Below are 23099 nucleotides of genomic sequence, written 5' to 3'. Positions count from 1 at the left end.
AAAGATGAAGGGTGTGCCTATAAGAATACTGGGTCGAGCCACCTTAAGGTCTCTAATAAGTTCTCGTTTGGTATTGAACGGCAGAACTGTACCTCATCAGCTGAAGGTATTATCGTTACCAGACTTGTAAAAACCACAACCTGACCGGCCTTATTTTGAAAATTAATTGTTTTAAATTGTCCAAAGTTACGTTAGTTCTTACCTAATTACTAACTTTTGATTCCGAGTTCTGTTTATATGTTTTCTTCTAACTGTAGTTTAGCTCTTCAGCTTAGTACTCAATATAATATATTTCTCCATTTATTTCAGAAAACAATTAAGGAAAATGCTTCGGTTCGCTTGTTCGTTGTCGGTGAATTAGTGTGTGGGTTGCACCGTTGCAGCTAAAACAACCACGCTGGTATCCAAGTTCAGAGGCCACCGGAAAGAGTCACACTATCGTGACGTGGGAAATGCTATCGGCAGTTTTTCCCATTGAAAGATATTTATTGATATTTCCTTTAGTCATAGAACCACGGGCGTTTCTCTCGCACCTAAAACTCCCTTTCCCTTTCCTTTCAAACGCCTACCACGCAGGCTATAAACTTATAGTCATACCGGAACCTTTATTGACGGTATATCCATGTCACCACTTCCCTTTTTTTTATATAATGAAGTGTTTCAGTCAAAGTTCTAAAAGCTACAGTTGAATTTTTTTTTACTAATGTTGTCTTAGCTGAGTTATTGCAGGATTTTGGGCCTTTTACTTCTGATTTTGCGTTTGAAAGGGTAAAATATTAAAAAATTGTTAAACTTTTAGGTGCAATTTAATTTCGGTGAAAAAAAAAATCTTTTTGACTTTGCCAAGTTCTGACAGTTTGCGTCTTTTCAAGGCATTTATCGTTTACGGGAAGCTGGCGCAGGAAAATGAGGGTGACTATTGCAAACTCCTGGGTCACAATCCAAATTTTCACTATTTTTCCGCCAAGTGTCCTACTGGCTCTTGAGGTCCATAACAGCTAAAGGAAAATTTTATATGTGACTGGCCGGGGAGAGACTACGAGCAGTTTCTCTTTCTTCTAAGTCCGTCGACTACTATTCAATCACTAATTATGAGAAATAAGCCGCAAATATTGCTGGATGCTCAGTGACAGTTTACCACGGTTTACAGCACATGCAAAAAAAAAAACCCTGATGAATTACGATTTTCCGGCAGCAAAATGGAACCGGCAAAAAATAGCAGTAAGCCGACATATTTAAAAATGTAATGACGTCATCAATGATCAGTAAAAGTTTCACAGGCGTGAAAAATGAACTCATTAATCAAAGGGATTTAAAGCAAATATTGGAACCAGATATCAGCTCTTTCTCGAAACGCCATCACGGCAGAAGATACGGTTCATTCCTACTGGGATTGTCTGTAACGGTGTTTCCTTGTTATTAATCATAAATTAGGCAGTTATGAGTAAAACTGTGCGTTGTGTTGAATTTATTTGTTATTAACAATCTGGGAGAAAAGTTGTAATAATTAAAATTTCTTAAACCTGATAACTGTTCTTTGGATTAAATGTGCTTTCCGTATCACCTGTAATTATTGTCATCACTGAAATGTGACGTGGAGGCTGATTACCAGTCTTCTACGTGTCCAGCTATCGCCACAATCTCAGAATAACAGTTTCCTTTTTTAATTTTATTTATTCAGAAATTTTAACTTCAATGCACTTCGTCAATAAATGGTTTATTTAAGCGCCCCACCAGGAACAAACCACAAACCACAAACCACTCTCCAACAAAACTAACAAAACTCTTGGCATTTTAAAGCGGAATTTAATATATTGCCCACCAAGGACTGAGGAAACAGCATACAAGGCCCTAGTACGCCCAACTCTGGAATACTATTCATCTGTGTGGGATCCACATACAGCTGAAAACACAAACACGGTCGAGATGGTCCAAACTGAGAGCTGCACGTTTGGTTTTAAATCGCTTCGGCCGCAAAGATAATGTAACCGAAATGCTTTCAACCCTGAAATAGAAGACACTAGCAAGTAGGCGAACCATAGCACGTCTATCTATGCTGTATAAAATGCGTTTCAGGCTAGTCTCTCACGAAGATGCCAAACTAAATCTGCTTGCCATTCGTACTCAACTCGCTCCATAGAGTACTCTTACACACAGTCGACAGCCATTAGGGATAACACTACAAGTATTCCTTCTACTCCAGGGTGACAATTACAGAATGGAATAAACTCCTAAAGAATATAGCATTGTCCGATTCACTGGCTGCTTTTGAAAATGTAATTTCAAACATTTATTAACACTTTTATCACTTTGCGCTCATATGCATAAGCGCCATTTCAGTTACTTTTGTTTCCCTTCTGTTTTTTTTTTTTTTTGGTTGTTTTTTTAAGAGCGGTCTAAAATGCTCAGTATTGAGTGACAGACCTAGATGGTAGATGGAAATGTACTGATCAATGTTACTTTACTCACCGAAACATCCTTATATGAGCGGCGCATGATTAGCCTGTCTACAGACGTTTTTTCTTTTTTTTTTATTTGACGAAATTAGTGAGCGCGAGAAAAAAGGAAAGTTACAAGTTAGGATTTCTAAGTCCTCAGCAACCGGTCTTAGCTGTATCATTTAGCTGAATTTAAGCTTTAAAGAGATTTTAAAAATCTTTTATTCTAACGCTTCCTTACACCCTAATTGCCGCCTTCAATTGGTCACGGTTGGCTCAGTAATGTTATCTTTGGTAGTACTCAATACATTGTGAAACAGCATGGCAGAGCTAAAATTAAATGTTGTTTTTTTTATCTAGTGTATTCTATAATCCGTGAAGGGGCAAATTTGCGCATCACGTTATAACACCGATTTGCTAGTTTGTTTGCTTGTCAATGATTTGTCGAACACCGTTTTCGATTTTTCTAATCATTATCACCCACAAACCAGTAGTATGTTTGTAAAATAAAACAAGGACAGCGCGGTCACCTGAAGTGAATGGATACAAAATTAACGCCTAATATATTTAAGTGAGCGGTGAACTCAAGGCTATCAGTACTGCTCTCAGGTTGATAAGCAAGGACTGTTTGTTTGTTGGTATACATTTTGTGATAGCTTTATACATCACAAGGGCACAAAATTCGACCTGTTAATCACTCCTCCCATTTCCATTCTATAGCTATGAACAATTATACCCCCTTAGTGTCAAAGTTAGTTGGGCAAAAGGTATAAGGGAATTAAAATCAAATCAGCTTATCTTTAAACCTCAAACTCGTTAGCATATTATTACCATTAGTTCTTAAAGGCCGCTTCCAATAATTAAATGGAGTAATGTATCCTAGTTTAGTATTGCATTCCATATTCATTTTGGATAAATATATCCTCTTACTAATATCATAAACCGGGAGTCTTCCGCACAGAACGAGACGAATTCGACAACAGAATTAAAGTTTTTCGCAGCAAAGAAGTTCAATCATTTCAGCAAATAACTTCCTGCAGTTTGGTTGCAACTTTTTGCCCTAAAATAGGGTTCCTGACTGCCCACTTTATTGCCATTTCAGTCGAGTTTCAGCAATGATTACCATATCAATTGCTTATCCTTCTTTCGTCACAAAACAAACAAATAAACAGAATATTGCAACTAGCAGTCCTATACCGTTTGCGTGGGTACCTGAAAATAGGTTGCAACTTCACGTAGATACGCATATGAGCTTAACCACTAAAAAACCCCTTTTCTAATATTGGTCTTTACTATTGTTTTACACCGAGCGACTCTGCCCTCCCCAAAGAGAGGAAGTCAGCCAAGAAATGATATTTAAGGAAGAGGACTACTCAAATCACTTCACTGCGAGAAGTAAGCTCACCTGAGAGGAGATACAGTGGCCTCAAGTCAAGGACTTCTTCCCCATTATCTTGGTTTCTCTGCTACATCTTGGATAAGGTAAGCTAAGGTACCAATTAGAAAGACTGTTTACTGTTTCTTCTTACAATGATTAGCAGTCAGGATACTCTCCACCGAATTGCTGCGATCTTTTTTACCCTCACTATTATTCAGGGCTCGAGTCGCACTCTGTCCACTGGCTAGATTTGCTTCTCGATCGTCCTTGGTTCAAATCCGGATCCTTGGCCATGCTTGTACCAAGTGGTTTCTTCGTTCCCTACCAGTTGGTTACGTTCTGTTTAGATTGTTTATTTTTGACCATAGATAAAACATTTACTTCTTATTTTTTGTTTTCTTTCTTTAATTCAAGTGTCACTGTCAGACAATACTGATTCATCAAAATATTCCTTATTTTGTTTTAACAGTTGTAAACGGAGAAGCATTTTCAAAGAGTAAAATGAAACCAACAAGGTATTGACGTTTATTATTATTATTAATTTATTTATTTTCACATGATCTGGGAACACGGAGAAAACTACCCAAGCGCCGACAGTTACTCGCTATCTTCGTAAAATTAAATTTTTCTGTTTACTGATACCTTTTCACGCCTCAAATCTTCCCAGTGCAACGTATCTCACGGACAACGCTTTTTTCACCGACCACACATTTATTCATCCTCGGAGACCCAGGGGCAGTCAGTCAGTTTTCAAGCACAGGCGGAAGAGCCCCTGGGTACCGACTCTCACCGGACCATTTCCAAACGGTCAAGTGAATGCTGGCTCCTGATTGGGCACAAAAAATGCTTTGTATTATTGTGCCCAATCGGGGAACAGCATCTCCTGAGTTCTTTTCGTGAGTTCGTACACGACGCGATAGCTATTGACTCGATCACGGCTTGTCTGGCTCATGCACCAAACAAATGCACGCAGTCAGGAAACTTTCAGTTTGATACAAACACTTTATTTCAAAATACTGGTTGGCTGTCTTTACACTAGGCTGTTAAGTAAGACTTAAGAGCCGCTAAGTTTTACTTAACCAAAAATTTGTGGGTGAAGGCCTAAGTAAAATCTCAAGTAACTTTGCTTTGCATCTTATTAAAGTCGGAAAGTTGAAACGGTTCAAGAAAGTTTCAAGCGACTTGAAAACTATCCTTATGACCTACTTAGCTGACTTGCGGTTTTGCGGTTTCTTGAGCTTTGAGAAAGGCGAGACATGTCAATCAATCTTAATTTTGTTGCGTGGGAAAATAACCTGAAGTAAAAAAGAATCGGTTGTGTGTGAAGCTTTATTTTACTTGAAGTAATTAAAACTTACTTGTCTTGAAATATTTCTTAGCTTATTTAGGCTCTAGTGTAAAGACTACCACTGTCTACCCGAAAACTAAAGACGCTTTTCCAAAAATACAAGCTTGAGCTTACAATAGGTATTCATACTTGCATCGATCATGCCTTCGTAAATCTTAAGGAGTTTAAGATTCCACGACAGCTGACAGCCACGAAAACGTCGCATGAAAAGTGAATTCACATTTTTCAAGTCTCTATCGTGATTCTCCCAACTCGCTTACTTTGTCAAATGCAAGCGAACTCTTCTGGAGCTGATTTTCTATCAACCATATCCAAGTTCATAAAGAGAAAGAAAATTTTGTCATTGTTTGTTTACCTCCTTCACAAAACCTGAAATTAGGCATCTTCACGTGGTAGTCGTGCAGTGACGGCAAAGAAATCTGCAAAATGCGTGATGCACGTGCAAAGTTGTTGTTTTGCCTTGTCAAGCTATTACTTTTTTATTATCTCGTCGCCGCCGCATCTTAAACTTCCTATTATCTGATTATTTACGATACATTGTGATCCGTCAGAAACAGAATTTTCTCAGTGCAAAATGAATTGTTCCTGCTGATAGCATCCGAAACGTTTTTCGACTCATCGGTAGGTCCTTCGTTTCTGGTTAGGAAAGTAGAAAATGGAAGTTTCCCTTGTACGCACAAGCTTGGTGAACGAACCGGGCAACTGTGGCGACATAATACCCATCGTGTACGAACTCACGAAAAGAACTCACGAGAAACATGTTCGCCGATTGGGCACAATAATACAAAGCATTTTTTGTGCCCAATCAGGAGCCAGCATTCACTTGACCGTTTGGAAATGGTCCGGTGAGAGTCGGTGCCCAGGGGCTCTTCCGCCTGTGCTTGAAAACTTTCGTCGCGCCTTTTCTCCCGGCCCGACTGACTGCCCCTGGGTCTCCGAGGATGACATTTATTAGGCTCTTCTCCCGAATGAGTACCAAACCTCTTCATCAGTCAATAACTACCCGATTTCTCGAGCTTATTGGCCGAGAGCTGTTATCTATGCTTAGCTGTTGCCTTTGGTCTATCAGAGAAAAGACATAAGTTTGACGACACAGAAAAACTGTTTCCTTTTCTTTGTCCAAAATGGTACTCAGTTTTGAAAAGTTTACACTTTTTATGAGATTATTTTTGATTAGTGAAGGCCTCAAGGAAAGTTTAGCAGGAGTTTTTGCCAAAAAGGACAGTATGCTGCTCACGTGACTGTGACTTTCTTATTCCTACGTCATCATTTGGACGTCATCTTCGATCTTCAAGACAAGTCAACAATCATCAATCTATTTATTAAGAAGACAAAAGGAAATTCTTTGGTTTCCTTATGGAACTTGTTTTAATTTATCATATTCCATGCCCCACCTAAATTTGTGCCAATACACGCAACAATGAACCTTAACCTTAATGTCAATTCGTTTTGTCATTTTTAAACTGGTAAATGAGAATGGAAATGAAAAGGGTAAAAAAATATTTTTCTTGTATGCCTTCACGTTCTTGACTCTCATGTTTTATTGGCGAATTTATCTTTTCTTTGAAGCATAGATACTTTAAGTAGCTTCTGTTTCCTTATTTGTGTGTCATTTATTGCGCTCTATCTTCTTATTATTGTCATTTTTCTAGTTATCCTGTACCTTTTTAATAATCTATTTAATTATAGTACCCAACCGCGTCGATTAGCTTTTGCTATGCACTTTTCTGTACGCATTTATTCAGCTTACTTGTAACTAAGGTCAATAAATAACTGAAAGTTGCTGTTGTTAATTGTTTCATTTCAGCATTCTTGTATGCATTGTTGTGATTGTCAGCACGTATGAAGTCCGACAAGCATTGTCTTCTGCTGCGGCTGCCAGCCAGACTTTGGATATACTGAAGATGAGGGAAAACTGCGAAAGCCCCCTTAAAGCGGCTTTTGCATGCCTATCCAGCAAATATCGCACATTCGACGGCACATGCAACAACCTGTGCAACATAACTCAAGGATCCGCGGAAAGACCACTGGTGCGTTTAGTGCCTTCCGACTATGAAGGACCTCCCGGAAGTACAGCACCACGAAGTCTGGGAGTTGATTTTAAGCCACTCACAAATTGCAGAAAAGTTAGCTTTCAAACTCTGAGGAACAATGATACTGCGAATAGCAACGATAATGCTGTAAATTTTACCCACCTGACAATGACCTGGGGACAATTCATAGATCACGATGTCACCTTAACAGAGCTGACTCCAAACGTGGACTGTGGCGTAAATAATGCACCATGTCAACAAATTCCTGATTGTGTTAACATAAAAATCCCGAATGGTGAAGAACTTCTCTTCAACCAAAGTGCACAGTGTATTCCTCTCCCCAGGTCTTTGAGAGACGGTGAGGGTAACCAGGTCAGTAGTAAGAATATTTTACTCCTCCATGTCCAGTTACATAGGATACACGGAGTAGATCCTTTTTCTTATATCGTTTCTCAGAATCAGGGTGTGATCCGGACAGGAGATGCCTTAAAAACAAGTTGGAGTAGAATTGATTGAAAATAAAAGTTAAGAGCCTGAAAAGGACTGAAAAACACACAGATCAAAGCCGGAGTTATTTTCAGAAGAAATTTACAACAAATTTATTCGCAGTTAGTACTTATATGAAAAGAATATATTTTTGAATGACATTATTTTGTGTGGGCGACCAAAAAAAGCGCGGGAAAAGTCACATGTACAAACAAAAGGATTCCAGAGCTTGAAAAGACTGAAAAGGTAAACAGAGCGCACAGAAAGCATCATATACGCGTTGGCATATAGTAATGATTTATAATTATTAATATCATTTTTTCAGATAAATATTATTACTTCTTATATGGATGGGTCACAAGTGTACGGATCAAGCGAAGAAGTAGCTCGAAGACTTCGAAGCCTTAAAGGCCACGGACTTCTGGATGTGGTGCCACTAAGAAACGTTGGAGACCGGCCAAGACTTCCGAATGCTGATGAAGAAGCTTTCTGTAGATCTCCTAATCCAGAAGAAAAACCTTGCTTTCTTGCTGGCGATATTCGAGTTAATGAAAATCAAGGTAGGAAAGCCTTCGAGTCCTCCTTGACCTTTTGCTAGTAAAAATCCAGAAAAAAAATCCAAGATAACCTTAATATCTAACAAATTTGAAATAGCATCGTATTAATTTCCTCCCACTATTAATAGTTTATCTATTTATTTTTTTATTTGTTTGTTTATTTATTCATTTGTTGTTGTTGTTTTTTATGTATTTCATTTTTCTCTTTTCTCCCATATTCTTTTCAACAACTTCTAAGAATAAAGAAAAATGAGGAGAAGAGCAAGATGTAGTGAAACTAATAATATGCACCTGGCATGTTTATTTGAGTGATGACACCAGATACACCAGAAACAATTTGCACTGTAACTTAAGCAAACCTAAGCACGCCAGCGGCGAAGCAGGGAACCGCCAGAAACGAGGGCGTAATAATAACGTCGTGGTTTGGAATGCGCTGGATGAGATAAGGACTAGACGGATTTTAAGAGAAAAGGCGGACTGCAAGCAGTCTATAAATTGATAAAGATTTTGAACATCTATTAACCCTCTGGCAAACGCGTATGCCATCCCCTAATACTATTATAATTAATAAATTGTCGACGTTTCGTTCAGAACTCGCCCCTTAGCTGGCGAATTTTAAGACTAACCTTTGCGTATTTTTATTGATAGCTCTCATGGCGATGCACACTTTGTGGGTACGCGAGCACAACCGTATAGCAACAAACCTGAAATTACTCCGTCCCTACGCAGATGACGAGACACTGTTTCAAGAGACGCGTAAGATTGTAATAGCAGAACTTCAACATATCACCTACAATGAGTGGCTTCCAGTTTTATTCGATGAAAGTTTGGTAAGGACTTTATTAGGTGATGTTCCCTACCATAATTGGTGTACCAATAGCTTATTAATAGTTTTAGGAGGAATATCACATTTTAAATCTATTTGCAGTTAATTCTTTAGTTTTGCTCCTAGTGTGGACACTTGTTCTAGTTGAGCCTAGTTCAATTGAATAAAGTTTCTAAACTGTTTTGCTATGTAAAACAACAACAAACAGCAGTGGTTAAATATCACTGTGAACGGTGAAGGAATTCAAAGACTGTAGTCAACCAATAATTTTATTATTATTATTATTATTTCATTTTTTCTATCTTTCTGTTTGAACGTTTGGCCCAACGTTTACATGTGCTTATCATTAAGTACTAGATAAAATAATATATAGATTTAGCCAGGGCTAAAAGCGAAGCCTCCGTTTTATAAACTTATAATGTAATAAACTCTAAGCCATTAAAAAGAATCCTCCTTTCATGGGACGGCCTTCATCGTTGCTAAAGCTCCCTGATATAAAAGAAATCTCGCCGACTTTTGTGTTCGCCATAAGTTTATTATGTTTTCTTTCTATCGGCTCCGGAATGGAACAGTTATGTGAAATTTTTTTCGAAAAGCGTGACTAAGCTAAACACACATCCTTAAAACTATATTTTCAAAAGCTTTTCGTCGTAAGTCAAACAAGCGAAATTCAATATCGTTACTGGAAAAACTTCATTGCCTGCCGCTATGAGAACGGCTTAACGTTTCTCCAAAACAAACAGAAGATGCATGTCTTGGATTCCCCGTCCCCTCCCTTTGCAGAATCTACTTAGTCCCTCCCTGCCAGTCCCTATTGGTTGTCGGTCGTACGCTGACGTTATAATCAAATTTTCTCGCATCGATTGGTTTCCATCATTCTACAGCAATGAAGGCTTCGCCGAGCGCACTTCGCACGCGGAGGCTTCGCTATGAGCGTGAGGTCTTTATGGGCCAGTTTACGATGGCAAGTCAAAAAAGAACCACTGTAAAACCCATACAGATCGGACGTGAATATCTTATAAAACTTGTGAAATGAAACAGTTAGTAGATAGATCTGTGTCAAAAACTAGAGAATACTAATTAGCTGAGCTGGAGTTTGAATCAAAAGTTAATTCTACCGTTAAAAAATTCACCAACCTAATTGATTTGTATTAGGGTTTACAGAGGTGTACATGTGACTCACATACTACATATAAAAATTAATTGGTTATGACTTTGATGGATAATTAATGAATGTTACAATTGGGGTTAAAGAGATTATAAATTGTATGCGTAGACCATGAATTTGTCCTCTATGATTTGAACTTAACCAACTACGTACATCGCTGGCCGTACCCTGCGAGCAGAGGCCCTTCGATCTTCCTAGATAAGTCGGTCCCTTCCTCTTCCCGACTTATCTAGGAAGATCGAAGGGCCTCTGCTCGCAGGGTACGCTGGCCGGGGAGCGCATTTACATTTAATGCACCATCCTTAACACATTTAATATAACAAAGCGCATCTAAAAAATATTCTTACATATTTATTTCAGAGAAATGAATCTGGGGTTCTTCTAAATCCTAAAGGAACATTCTTCACCGGATATGACCCCAATGTGAATCCGGAATGCAAAAACGTTTTCTCTACAGCTGCTCTGAGAATGGGTCACAGTCTGATTCGTCCTACTTTTACGCTGAGGACAGGAGACGGCTTTTTTAGACGGTTTAGAGGGCGTGATAGAACCATTAGACCGTTTTCAGAACAGATTGAGCCTCGTGTCGACTTTTTTAACCCAGTAAGATTCTTCAATAAAGGAGAACTCAGCTTTTTATCAAGAATCTTGATTGGGCTGACTGCAGTACAAGCTCGGGCTATTGACAAGTAAGAATAGGACCCATATATCTTAACGTTAATTAGAGTGGGGTTGTTTTAGACATCTACGTAGGGAGGGGGGGGGGGGGGGTTTGGGGAAGTGTGGCTACTGTCCACTAGGGAGAGTGTTTTTGTGTGAACGATCTTCCCATAGTTGAAGTTGCCTCCAGGAAATTTCTATGGATAGGTAAAAAAAAAAGAACTACAGAATTGCCCATGAAAAATCCATGGGTCAACAAGAACCCAAAGCAGCTCAGCCAATCAAGAGGCAGAGAGATAAGCAGAGCACTAGAAGTCACGTGCTGTTCACGTGCCGTGTTCCTCTCTGTGCCAAAGCCTAACTGCACCGCAATACACTTTTAAAACGTTTGACACTCATTGCGGGATTTCGAGCACTAGTGTCAATGTTTTTACTCTTAATAATTATTCAAAATCACCTCCAGACACTTTGATGCTTTCGCTGCATCAGTAGTAGAGAATTCTTTCCTTAGAAAAAAGTTGGAACCAGCTTTGGTGATTGGTACGTTGGCTGGCGAGCGACAATCTGACATGCCGGTTCTAAATAAAAGAAAAGAAAAGCTTCAATGGCACTGGAAAACGCGTGAATGAAGTCAACGCCTTCTTTGTTGTCGTCTCAAAATTAAGCGCTGAATCACTGTCGCTAAACGTACCTGATATGGAGGTTTTATTAAGAGTGAAAAAAAACGGTAGAAAAGGACGTTAAACCGCGAAATCGTGTTTAAGTTGTTTTCCCCTTGGGCATTACAAGTTATCAGCGTGTAACCGCAAACACGATATTTATTAGAACCCAAAGCTCAGGGGAAATAGGTTTAGTGTAACCCTATTCAGAATGGGCCTTTCTGTTTTGCTTCCTGCGACCGGGAGGCCCCCTCTATAACTTCAAAACCGCTCATGATACGGCCGCCAAATTACACGGAATAATGAACTCATTTCGAATTGATGAAATATATTCCATTTTCCTTAAAAACCCGTATAAATCGAGGTAGTCGTTACAGAAAAATTTATCTGTGTATAAAAGAATGCTTAGAAAGTAAAAAAAATCCGCAAGTTATGAAATTCCGAGAGAAATTATCTCTGTTAAAAATTAGACCCAGAATCTGTCATTTGGTCACTCATGTTTTTTCTCAAATCAATCACTGAAAAGACTGGATTACAATATCAGTTATAATGAATTTAATGAAATATTGCTAAATTAACCGTAATTCTAAAACCCAATTAGTAAAGATAAAAATAAATCCTTTTTTGTAGGAAAAGAGCAAATTTGAAAAACATGGCTGTCAAAACTCGGTTGCCGTGGTAATGTCAATGTTGACGTAAGCGTCGAGATGACTTTACTAAATAAAATGTCTCCTGATAATTTTTAGGAAAAGGCGCTAAGTTTGGTGATCGTACCTTGAACGGCTTTGAAGCTATTTAACTTTTTAGGGAGGGGTGGCTGAGTCTGAATAGCGTTAACCGCACCTGTTATCAAAGGTAAAGTCAGTCAGTTTCACTATGTTTTGATGTCCCAATCGAAGTAATCGCGCCAATTACACTGTCTTCTGCTATACTCTTATCCTGTTACCCTACCAAAATTTTAAAGCCCTGTGCTGGTCAAATCGTTATAAGAACGCCACATTCATCTCTCGTTAAAAGGGGGGAGCTTGATAAAAAGGGGGACTGGGACTTAATAGAGAGAGCTAGAGGTATTTCTATCAGTGTTCTTATTGTCATAATATCATGATCACTGCCATTTTCGTCAGTGCGACATTCTTTTCAGCCTTCAGCCTTGTTGGTCGAGGGACAATAAGCATTGGTCAAGATTTTTTTCTTAAGTCTTTTGCTTTTCTTTCCTTTTCTTTCTTTCTTGCTTCTTTTTTTATTTTTATTTCCCCCTTTTCCATAGATTTTAAGCCACTTATAGAGTCATATTCCTTTTATAGGTTCTTTTCTAACATCGTACGCGAGCAACTCATCATCGAAGGACCAACCCCTGATGGTATTGTTGGTGATCTTCCTGCCATAAATTGTCAGCGTGCTCGGGATCATGGCTTACCGGGCTACACCGAGTACCGAGAGGCACTAGGTTTAGGACGAGTCACTCAGTTTACAGATCTTTTGGACACTTTCTCCCAAAACCAGATTAACAAATTTCAGCTGGTATACAAAAATGTCAGAGATATTGATATATTTATGGGCGGCATAACAGAGTATCCCGCTCCAGGAAGTCGGCTGGGCAGCGTGTTTACAGCGATTTTACTAAAGCAGTTTTCTGCGTTCCGCCATGGTGACCGATTTTGGTATGAGAGAGATGACCACCAGACAGGGTTTACAATCACTCAGTTGGACGAGATAAGAAAATCTTCCATGGCCAGGATTTTGTGTGACAATCTCGACGGCGTGACCTTCACTCACGAAAGGGTTTTCGAGAATAGATTTGGGCAAAGAAGGAGGGCCTGTTCAGACTTGGATTACGTAAACTTGAAAGAATTCAGTCAAGGTAATGTTTGCTTTTGCTAACATAATTCTGTTATCAATGTTATTATTACTATTGATATTTTATCATTATTATTATTGTTATTATTAATAGTTTTTAGACATGTGAGGTACGATTATTCCACTTAATTTTCTTCGTTTCTGTTAGACATTAAGACAGACAAGTTAGGACTTTTATATACAAAGAAAATAGCAAAAAGCTCCATGCATGGAAGTGGCTGGATCGACTTTCTCAGTGGGCTAGGGGTATTAGGGAAGTGCGAAACATGCCCTCTTACCATAAGAAGTCGATGAAAATTAAGAAAACAAGAAATTTATAAAAAAGGAAGGTTGTTGATCGGCAATATAATACAATATACATGTATATCTAGCCGATTTTTTGAAAACCAACCTAACGAAATTTGCAGTCATTTACCTGAAAAAGCGTCAAAAGGCACGTTTCTTGAGCCCGAGAAGCTTCAAAATCAAAGTAACGAGGGAAAAGTAAAGGAGAAAAAGAAAGAGCGAGTAGAAGGAAAGGGGGAGAAGAGAAAAAAGCAATGGTTGCACTCTTAGTTTTTATAATAGCTACTTTTTTTTACCGAAAATAACTGTTAGACGCAAAAGGTCTATCTGGCGATAACGTTATCAAAAATACGGCTAGATACATATATACAAACATAATTGGAGCAACTTTTGACATCGCAATATTTGGGCAAATTTTGGCTTTCTTTGGCAACGTCTCTGAAAACTTGGAGTATCTCGTGATTAGACCTAGTGGTTCCCAATATGGAATCTAGTTTGAATGAAACTGCAGGTGCCACTCATTTGATAGAGCTCGTCGCACACTAACTATAAAGTATTTAATTACAGTAATTTCTAACACGCCAAAAAAGTCGGGAAGGGGAGGGAGGTGCAACAACATCCTCTTTTGAACACCGTGGGGTAGGAGGGGTATGAAATTGCTTGACTTCCAAGGGTTAAAATTACTGTACGTTTTATCATCAAATTGCATAGGATTGCTAAAATGTATGACGCTAGCATCAAATGCATTATGTCCAGGATGGAAATATACCTTAAATGTTCAAATAACGACTTTAAGTGAAAATATACTGTTCGAGTAAATTATACCATAAAATAACTAATAAATTACAACCTTTTTTTCTTTTCTTTTGCTGTTACAGGAGCTGGGGTGGAAAGTAGTGAAGGAAATACTGGTAATGAAGAAAATACTGCTGCCTAAATCATTCATCTTGTTAGGAAACCTTATTCTATTCTTTCAATCGTCGTTCCATTTATTCTTAGTAATACTAAGCAAATCATACAAACCTTTCAGTTGGACAAAAGCAGACAAGGCAGCCTAGCTTTTCTCTTTCATTATAACGCGTCAGCTTACCCACTGTTCAGGCAGGTTGTTTGTCTGAATTTAACATTCACTCACGGCAAGCTTTATGAGAAAACTTCTCAGTTAATGTCTTTATAATCTAATTAGATTTCAATCTGCGATAGTTTTGTACTGAGTACTTTTTGTATATTTATTATAATCCTCCTTCACTTCAACTCTGTTCTTAATTAACAGTATTCGCAGGTTATGTTCTTTTGAAAACTGTAGTATAATCGTTTGCTTGATTAATAAAGGCATTAAATGTTATGTTTCTGGCGTAGTTTAAAATAACTGCGACATTTAAGAAACGAATCATTTGGCCCAGACCTGGCCCTTGCCATGCGGCTACCTTGATTATAATAATAGCCGTCTCTTTATTATCAAAAAATGGTCAGACACTCTGATTTTTCACCGCGTAAGGGCCGTAAATTTTCTTATAAGAGAACCCTGTTGATGCAGCCACCTCCGTCGTTCAATTACCAATGCAACTAGGTTGTGAAATCCAAACGGGTATAGCCCTTTGTTTATCAATTCACTTCGTTAATACGGTCACTCAGATCAGATGTGTACTTTAAAGGAAGGATGGGTGGCAAACAAAAATAAATCTTGAGAAACAGTAATTAAGATGATTTTCTTTTTTAACTGGAAGTACCTGTGAAATGTCATTTTTGACCTCTATCAACATGGCCTCGTTAAGAAATGTTGAATTTGGGCTGTGGCCTCTGTTCCCACTCGACTTCACTGCTTGTGAATGGTTTTGAAAGCCCGCTAAACACGTTCATTGGCTGTACAAAGTCAGCATGAAAATGAATTTACAAGGTATATACCCTGAAGTATAGAGAGCACTTGTAAAGACTAGTTAAATGTTTCCTCTTTTTTTTAGCTTTGCAATTTTTGTTTATTGTTTAAAAACAGTGATTTTAACAAAAATAGACTATGGTCAGGAGCAATCATTGGGAAAAGTTTTATCCTGAGAACTCTTCGTGGATCCGCCTCCCGGCAGCCTGTGTACAGCCGCCCCCTACCTACCTACCTATATCCTGTACACAGGCTAGGCTCCCGGTGTTCAGGTTAAGGTATATATGACAAGAAAGGAATAGGCCTGTAACTTTCAAACAGGAACTAAGACGAATTGGGCTGCCTTCTCCTAACATCAAGTGCATTGCGTTATTCTTCTCCCCGCCTGGATTATGTTTTGGCAGAAATTAAAGGGGACTTACTGAGATGACTCTGTTTTTTTTTTAATTTGCTGGCTAAATTGCAATAACAGGTCCAGGATATGAACATAGCGTTGATGCCAATGCCAATGCGGTCTCCAAAAATGTAGGGCGCTTGGCGTCTTGGTCGGCACAGGCGGATAACCCCGGGACTGCCCTAACAGTGGGTGAGTGTCTCAGGCCTGGGGGGCAAAACTATCGAGGTAGGGAGGGGGCTATTTTCACAAAATGCTTTCAGTTTACTAGAGGAGTTGACTGGCAAGTACCTTGTTTTTACTTGGCCCTAGCCAGCTGAATCAGGCCTCTGCTGACAATAATTATCATGATAAATGCAGAGCTGAGGGGGAGGCACCGGACAGTTACCCAGTGTCCTGGGTGGAGAGGGTGAAATTCTTGCTATCCAGGACATACTTAGCTGAGGACTTGTAGATACTCACTGAAGCCATTTTTACGTAAATTCATTCAGATCTATTGAATCTACTGAATGTTCCAGCGTTTGTTTTTCTCATGGCAATCCAATTAAACGCTTTTAATTGACATTTTTTCCGTCTTTCAAAAATCAAATCCCAAAGTTTGTAAGTCTTCCGCAGTAATTAAAGTACTGGCTAAATAATTGCATCCTTGAAACTAATTATGGGACTAAACGCAAGCATGGCCGCAATTCATTCTCATTTGAAACGAACGGTATTTGATTCTTGTCTGCTCAGGTAGTGTACCGTCGTAACACAATAAATTTTAAGATAGAGCATCGTATAAGCTAGATTTTGTTTTAAAATTAAATACGAGTGACGTCTCCAATCTATCAGAATTGTCCTCTAAAATGAAGACTACGTCTGTTGATTTTTTGCTTTATCGCCACTTAGTTTGTGGTTTTACTATCAGCATCATACATATTGTCCGACGCAAGGGTGTCAAGACGGTGTTGGATTCTGGATTCCACGCCGGACTTTGACGGTGGAACTTGGACTCCAGATTCCAATCGCTAGTGGGATTCCGGATTCCTTGAACTGTTTTCTGGATTCCAAAACCCAATGTTCCGGATTCCAGAAGCAAAACTTTCCCGGATTCCCTTGAATGGGGGGATAAATTGTGCAAAATTAATTGAAACTGTTGCAACTTGGGAAGTGGTAGTTTGCTTTGCTTAAGTTATTCATGCTTTAATGTCTACCATGAGTGGTTTTTGTTTATTAGGAAGGCTCTGTTTAAGGAGTTAAAAGTGCTGGGACTCAGTAGGCCTAGTACCAAATGAAATCTCTGTAAACGATTTATATAAATGCAATAGACTCTCCATTTATATGGGTGTCAATGGAGTTATCTGCCTAACCAGGGCTCCTGGCATAACTTGCCAGTTGCTCTCCGCCTTATATTCCAAATGGACATTATACTTAACACCATTGCTCTCACGAGGCGCGTGTCGTTTTCAATAGGGATACACTGTATCGCTAGATCCCACACGCGCTTTCTGTTTTCAGAGGGGACAGAATGTAATCGTTGGTTAACCTGCGATAAGGCGTTTTTTTAGACAGAGAGAGATGTAGGGGAAATTAAGATCGCAGGCTAATCATTGGTAAAAGACACGGTCAAATAAGGTAGGAGAAACAACTGAAAAAAGACAAGTAAGCGACAGGTCGAATAATTTATTAAGATTTGCAAACTTTATTTTTTAAAACGTAAAACACTCTTTCGGGGGAAAAAATCCCTCGCTTGATTTCTTCTAGGCTCTGCAAAATTAAACATTAGTGATGAAATGTATTAAAAAATGACGTTTTTTTTAAAAAAGAAAAAAACAGCAACAATATCAGTCACAGCAACAGCAGAAACAAATGTTATTCATTTGAACTCTGGTTTGCATTTTTGGCTGCTCTGATAGCAGTTCGTAACCTCCAAACAGCAAGGTGATGTTAAAATCTAATTATTTTTCAAACAAATATGATATGGGAAACCTTCTTCTGTGCAAGAAAAATTCTGCTTGGGAAATATTATCGTTTTTTCCGCTCTGAAATTTCCCAGATGTCGTCATTTGAAGTGTTAAGGAGCAATATGCTTCGATCGTAAACATAAGATTCTCTATAGTTTATAATTACCGTCAGTCGCATTCCCAGTAAAGAGCGAGGTACTTCTTAGTCCAGGAGCACGGGTCACCAAATACATCATCTGAGGCGTGTAGAACACAGCTGTTTTTTCCGTTACACAGATCACTCACCTATAAGAACAATAATTCACCTTACTTTGAATCTCAAAAATGGCAGATAATATTCAGTTTCCATAGATAAAGGGATTGTGGGTAGGATAGAACAAAGGAATTAAAATTGAGCAATGCCTCGCTCTGTCAGTGATCTAGGAATCCAGTAATGGCTCTGTCCCTAGATCAGTGCTCCAACAATCGAGATTTAGTCTTGATTCTCCTCTCCAGGGTAAGAGGCAATCCACTCGTGTATTTACGTCGGTAACAGGGTACAATCATGTCATTTCCCCTTACGCTTAAGTCGGGAAATGTTGTAACTTAAGTTCTCTAATCCTGTGACGGGCTGTCAAGAGAAGCTCAAATATACATTCAAATAAATACTTACTATTTTAAGAGACGTTTCAGAGATACATTTGGTGTTAAAGCCCATCCCACACTTAAAGAATCGAGTTCTGCCATAGTTCGCAAACTTGATTGTAATGGTTTGAGTTCCTGGGCAACGCAGTATTCCTTTCTTATTCTCACAGATCGAGCCGTAGTATTTGTTACCCTGGCCTGGCAAAGAAGACGACAAGATGAATAAAAACTGATTAATAAACGCACTGAAATTTACAAAAATGATGCGATTAGATATTAACGGCATACGGCAAAATATTCTAATCATTGGTTTTAGTGACAAAACAAATTCCACGCTCCTTTTGCATACGAATTACCGCTGCCGAAGAGTCGCCGAATATCAGTTGTTGGCTCCAACTACATAGGTAAGTGGAACGATACGTGCCTATGTACAGCGTCTTGCCATGCCTTCTCGGTCAATACATTTCGGTGATATATCCGAGACGAACGGCCAAAAACTGGCTGGGACCAATCGACCCGAAACGCATCGGCCGCGCGCAGTAATGGAGCGAGCGGGCTAAGCGAGAAAGATACTATAGCCGTTCAATACTACACCTTTCCTGCATGATTGAGGACCTAATGATGCCAAATATGAGTATATATGTAAGCTTACGAAAAAATGTTCTCAACACACGGACATAAAAACAAACTCAAAAACTGATTTCAATAAAGTGAAGTTACATACTCAAAACGTTTCGTCTTGAATGAAGTTTAAACCCGGTTATAGTCGATGTTCATAAGAAATCAAAAAACTGTGAAGGCTGAAATTCACTTGAAAAAAAAAGAATAGTAATAATCTCACCAGGAAACTGTGCCATACAGCCAGTGATAAGAGCGAGAAGAAAAACAGCGTAGAACTTTGCCATCTTGAATCACACACCGTATCTCAACTGAACTATTTCCGAACTGGATCACAGGTTCGGATTTTATAAATTTCTATGCACAGTACATAAATATTACATTAACATAGTTTGCCATCTCATTGTAAGGAAGCCTTTTCTTGAATGTTGAAAAAGTAAATTTAACAACAGAAAAGGCGAAAAACATCTGAACAGATTGTTTAAATTTGATTCAACTGTTTTGTAGTCGGCATCCCTTCATTTGGATTTAGGTTTACATTCATAGATTCAGCTGTATTTCTCATTATTAGCAGTTATTTAAAGTTTAAATTGATTATTGAACTCAAAAAAATTCTAAATATTGTAATCTTTTTCTTCTTCACAAAAACTAATTAACAATTATTCCTCGAGCCCGAATGGGCTCTGAGTCATTAGCCCATGAGGGCGAAGGCTGAATGGGCTATTGACTCAGAGGCCATGAGGTCGAGAGGAATAATTGTTTTAGTAAAATCCAACTAGTTGGTAAAAAATATGGAGACAAAACAACTAGCTGGTTAAAGCTAGACGTAAATCCCTTTTTGCCGCCAAAAAGCGCGCGCTTTTCGCTACAAGTAGGCTATAACATATAGCCTAGTAGTAGCTCAACCAATCAGAACGCAGCATTGATAATAGACCACTAGCTGGATTTTACTAATAATATTTATTCATGAAAAAGCGTCTTAAAACATTCTGTTCAGTTTGAACTTAAAACGGGACCATCACAAAATTGGGTGCTTACAATTTACAAACCACCTGTGGGTGGAAATCTCGTGCATAAACATAAAACTAAAAAAAAGTCACTTGGTGGGAGAACGAACCGCTACAAAGCAAATCAAAATCAGCTGAACAGACTAAAAAGGATAGAAATTTTTCATTGCCACCAATCACAGCCCATATTTTCTGAAGCTTTCCAAACGGATTCAGTGGCGCGAACCATTTGTTTTCCAACTGGAATTTCCGGTTTTCCCATGTGAATGGTCTAGTGCTTTTGGCCTATTATTTTGCAGAGATGGTGACTCTTGGTGCTACATTTATAGGGAGCTCAACTATTTACGACGACAATAATAAAGAAAACGTACAAAAAGACAAATTGATTTACAGTCTACTGCCCGACAACGACGTGAAACTTCCCAATACAGTCAACTCCCTTCAGATAGCGGACGCTGTGGGGACTTCGAGTTAGTGTCCTCATTAGCGAGTGTCCGTAATAGCTGGAGTTGATTTCAGTCAAACATCTGTAATTTCTGTTTGCTGGGGATTTAGCTGCTGTCCGTATTATCGGGGTGTCCGTTATAGCGGGGTGTCCGCAAGGCGAGAGTTGACTGTATGACGTTTTATGGGGGACGAGAACACACTTCTACGAGGAATGGTTTTTTTTTTCACTCAGAGCTTGTATGCCGTTCCAAAAGAAATCAATGCCATGAAGAAATTCGCCCGCATTTAACAAATTGAGCCAGACTAAATAAACACTATACAGTGTGTAAGAACGCAACTGCATTAAATTTACTGTGAGTTTTCACTGACTTCGTCGTCAGTCGGGGATGCTAAAGCTCCCTCATTTTACAGACCCCGTGCGGTTCAAGTAAAGTGAAGCATTATTTAAAGATTAAAATAGTCGTTTGCATGGTTTTATGTATGGCTGTGCTCACAGAATACGAGTAATACCTTATTTTCCTTCAAGTAAGCGACCGAAAAACGCGCTATAAGCGCACGCGTGAAAAAAATCTCTTAAGTTCTCTCTTCCTTCCGCGTGGCAATTTTTACGCGCAATCCCCTATATATATATTTGCTATCCCTAAGGAAAGGTTTGTCTGCTATGCTTACAGATATAAAAGATATTCTACACACGGCAAAGAAGATTTTTTTAATGGATCGGAGATGAAAAGAAAAAGAAACAGCAAAGCATCTTGCTTGAAAGAGTTTAGTGCTGCCTTGGTTCTGGGTCGGTAAACAAAAGGAAAACAACGAGAAAAAATTAAATTACAACTTTATTTTATTTTTCATTATTTTCTGACATGCCTGCTGAAATAAAAAGCAAGTTAGGATCTTCATATCTCATAGAAAGTTATAAATATCTCTGAAATTTAAATGTTATCTAGTTAAACTTCTAGCCCTTATACGTGTTTACTTCAAATGAGCAAATTTCACTACCAAGCCTGGTTGATGGAAGGGGATTTGTGGCAGCAATATTTTTTAAAAACGATTCACAGCTAATATGTCGAGATTTAAATATATACACTATGGACAAATCTCTCCGTATTGAGTGATATTTACATTAAAGATGCTCATCAAAATAAGTCGTGGGGCTATAAAACGACAAATCACTTTTAATTATTTTGTGATTTTCAGCTAATAAAACACTACAAACACGCTTCAAGCGTCAAATGCGTTCTTTCCAGTGGCAAACGTTATCATGGTTATATGCGCCACAAAAAGGAGAAGTTTTAATGTTACTAACTGAAAGTATTTAATGATCTTTTTCGTTGTCTTAAATGTCCTTTTACAATTAATTGTAACAACTCCACAAAAGGGCATTTCTTTCCTGGTACGTAACCTAAGAAATAGTTTTTTCTATGTCACTAAATTGTCATTGAAATGATTCACGTAATATTTATTTCGGTTTCAAGCCAACTTCTTCTTTCTTGCAATTTGCTCCTAAAAAGATATTTTGTGTGTTGCAATCTCTTCCTTCATTTCTTAAACGTTCTTCTGCACATGTTTAAGCAATTTTCATGGCTTCATCTTTGCCATGTTTTAAGGTCGATACGATCATCGACAACCTTGCCTTTAACCACGTAAGATGCAATATGCGCACTCGATTAAGTTAAAATAAGGCAAAGGCATTTTTGAAATGGTATTAGCAAGAAAAAAGGGGAAAGTTGAATTGAAAGGACTAGGCCGGGTCACCTATCATTAAATTGTCACTTATGAAAGACAGTCTTGGCGGATGGGTTTGATAGTGTAGTGGTAAGGGACAGATGTCAGGATAGGAAAGACCCGGGTTGGACTTTGAGTTGTGGATTTTTTCCTTTTGGTAAAAACACTTTCAATAACAACGACTGGGAAATTTTTCTTTGATGGCTTGTCCTTGACTTGTCGTGAGACATTACACTAATTAGAACTCTTGCACGACAATAAAAAAAAACTGCCAACTATAATGACGATAATCACTGGGATGGTAACGATGATGACGATACCGCGGTCAGTTGTATCGGTGGTATCCGCTTTTGCAGTCCCACCGGAACTAAACTAAAACTCAGTTATCAAAATCCAGCCATTTACTGAGTTGTAGCAGCTATTGCCTAGTAATCTCGAATGTACCACTTTTCTGTGGCAGATCTCTCATGGTTTCATGAAGAACGCCGAGACTCCTCAAACGGTGGATTCCTACAATAGAGATACGGAAAGTAAAATACTGTCATTATTTTAACCACACTTATTTTTATCAAATATCCGAAGTTTCAGTTTTTCAACATTATGTAATTGTTGACCTTTTAGTAAAAATCACTCAACCTCTACTCCTTAGATTTAGTCAAAATACGTATCAAAGAAAAACAGTAGCGTGAGCAACAAAACCACCACTGTCACCAACAAAAATCGTAATAAAAGAATCATGCATAATCCAAGTCAGTCTCTTTAAAGAATAGCGG

General features: G+C 38.5%; 2 protein-coding genes and 1 long non-coding RNA gene across 3 annotated transcripts in view; 2 read left to right on the top strand and 1 right to left on the bottom strand.

Moving 5' to 3' along the window:
* The first annotated feature begins 3829 nt into the window (after positions 1-3829).
* LOC140935361 (uncharacterized) lies at positions 3830-7459 on the top strand. The gene is made up of 3 exons (XR_012165194.1): positions 3830-3920; positions 4286-4331; positions 6972-7459. It is a non-coding gene; the product is annotated as an uncharacterized lncRNA (long non-coding RNA).
* Positions 7460-7468: 9 nt separating this feature from the next.
* On the top strand, positions 7469-14998 carry LOC140935316 (peroxidasin homolog). Its single transcript, XM_073384869.1, has 6 exons — positions 7469-7569; positions 8009-8243; positions 8889-9070; positions 10595-10923; positions 12858-13414; positions 14574-14998. Exons 2-6 carry the CDS (start codon positions 8030-8032, stop codon positions 14630-14632), a joined length of 1341 nt encoding a protein of 446 aa, XP_073240970.1. The 5' UTR covers positions 7469-7569; positions 8009-8029; the 3' UTR covers positions 14633-14998.
* A 3078-nt stretch (positions 14999-18076) lies between these two features.
* LOC140934046 (transient receptor potential cation channel subfamily A member 1-like) overlaps positions 18077-23099 on the bottom strand; it is a 35798-nt gene continuing 30775 nt past the window's right edge. The window contains exons 30-31 of the mRNA XM_073383730.1: positions 18587-18730; positions 18077-18193 (exon numbers count right to left, since the gene is read on the bottom strand). Coding sequence (XP_073239831.1) covers positions 18077-18193; positions 18587-18730 — 261 coding nt within the window. The remainder of the gene's footprint in view (positions 18194-18586; positions 18731-23099) is intronic.

The sequence above is a fragment of the Porites lutea genome, chromosome 4 (assembly GCF_958299795.1).
Source record: "Porites lutea chromosome 4, jaPorLute2.1, whole genome shotgun sequence".
NCBI lineage: Eukaryota > Metazoa > Cnidaria > Anthozoa > Scleractinia > Poritidae > Porites > Porites lutea.
This window is presented reverse-complemented; position numbering and strand designations above follow the sequence as displayed.

Excerpts from the sequence above, each read along its gene's own strand:
- LOC140935316 (XM_073384869.1), top strand. The coding sequence starts at position 8,030 with ATGGATGGGTCACAAGTGTACGGATCAAGCGAAGAAGTAGCTCGAAGA. Across the intron at positions 9,071-10,594 it reads TTTTATTCGATGAAAGTTTG|AGAAATGAATCTGGGGTTCT; the intron begins GTAAGGACTTTA and ends TATTTATTTCAG. Across the intron at positions 10,924-12,857 it reads CAAGCTCGGGCTATTGACAA|GTTCTTTTCTAACATCGTAC; the intron begins GTAAGAATAGGA and ends TTCCTTTTATAG.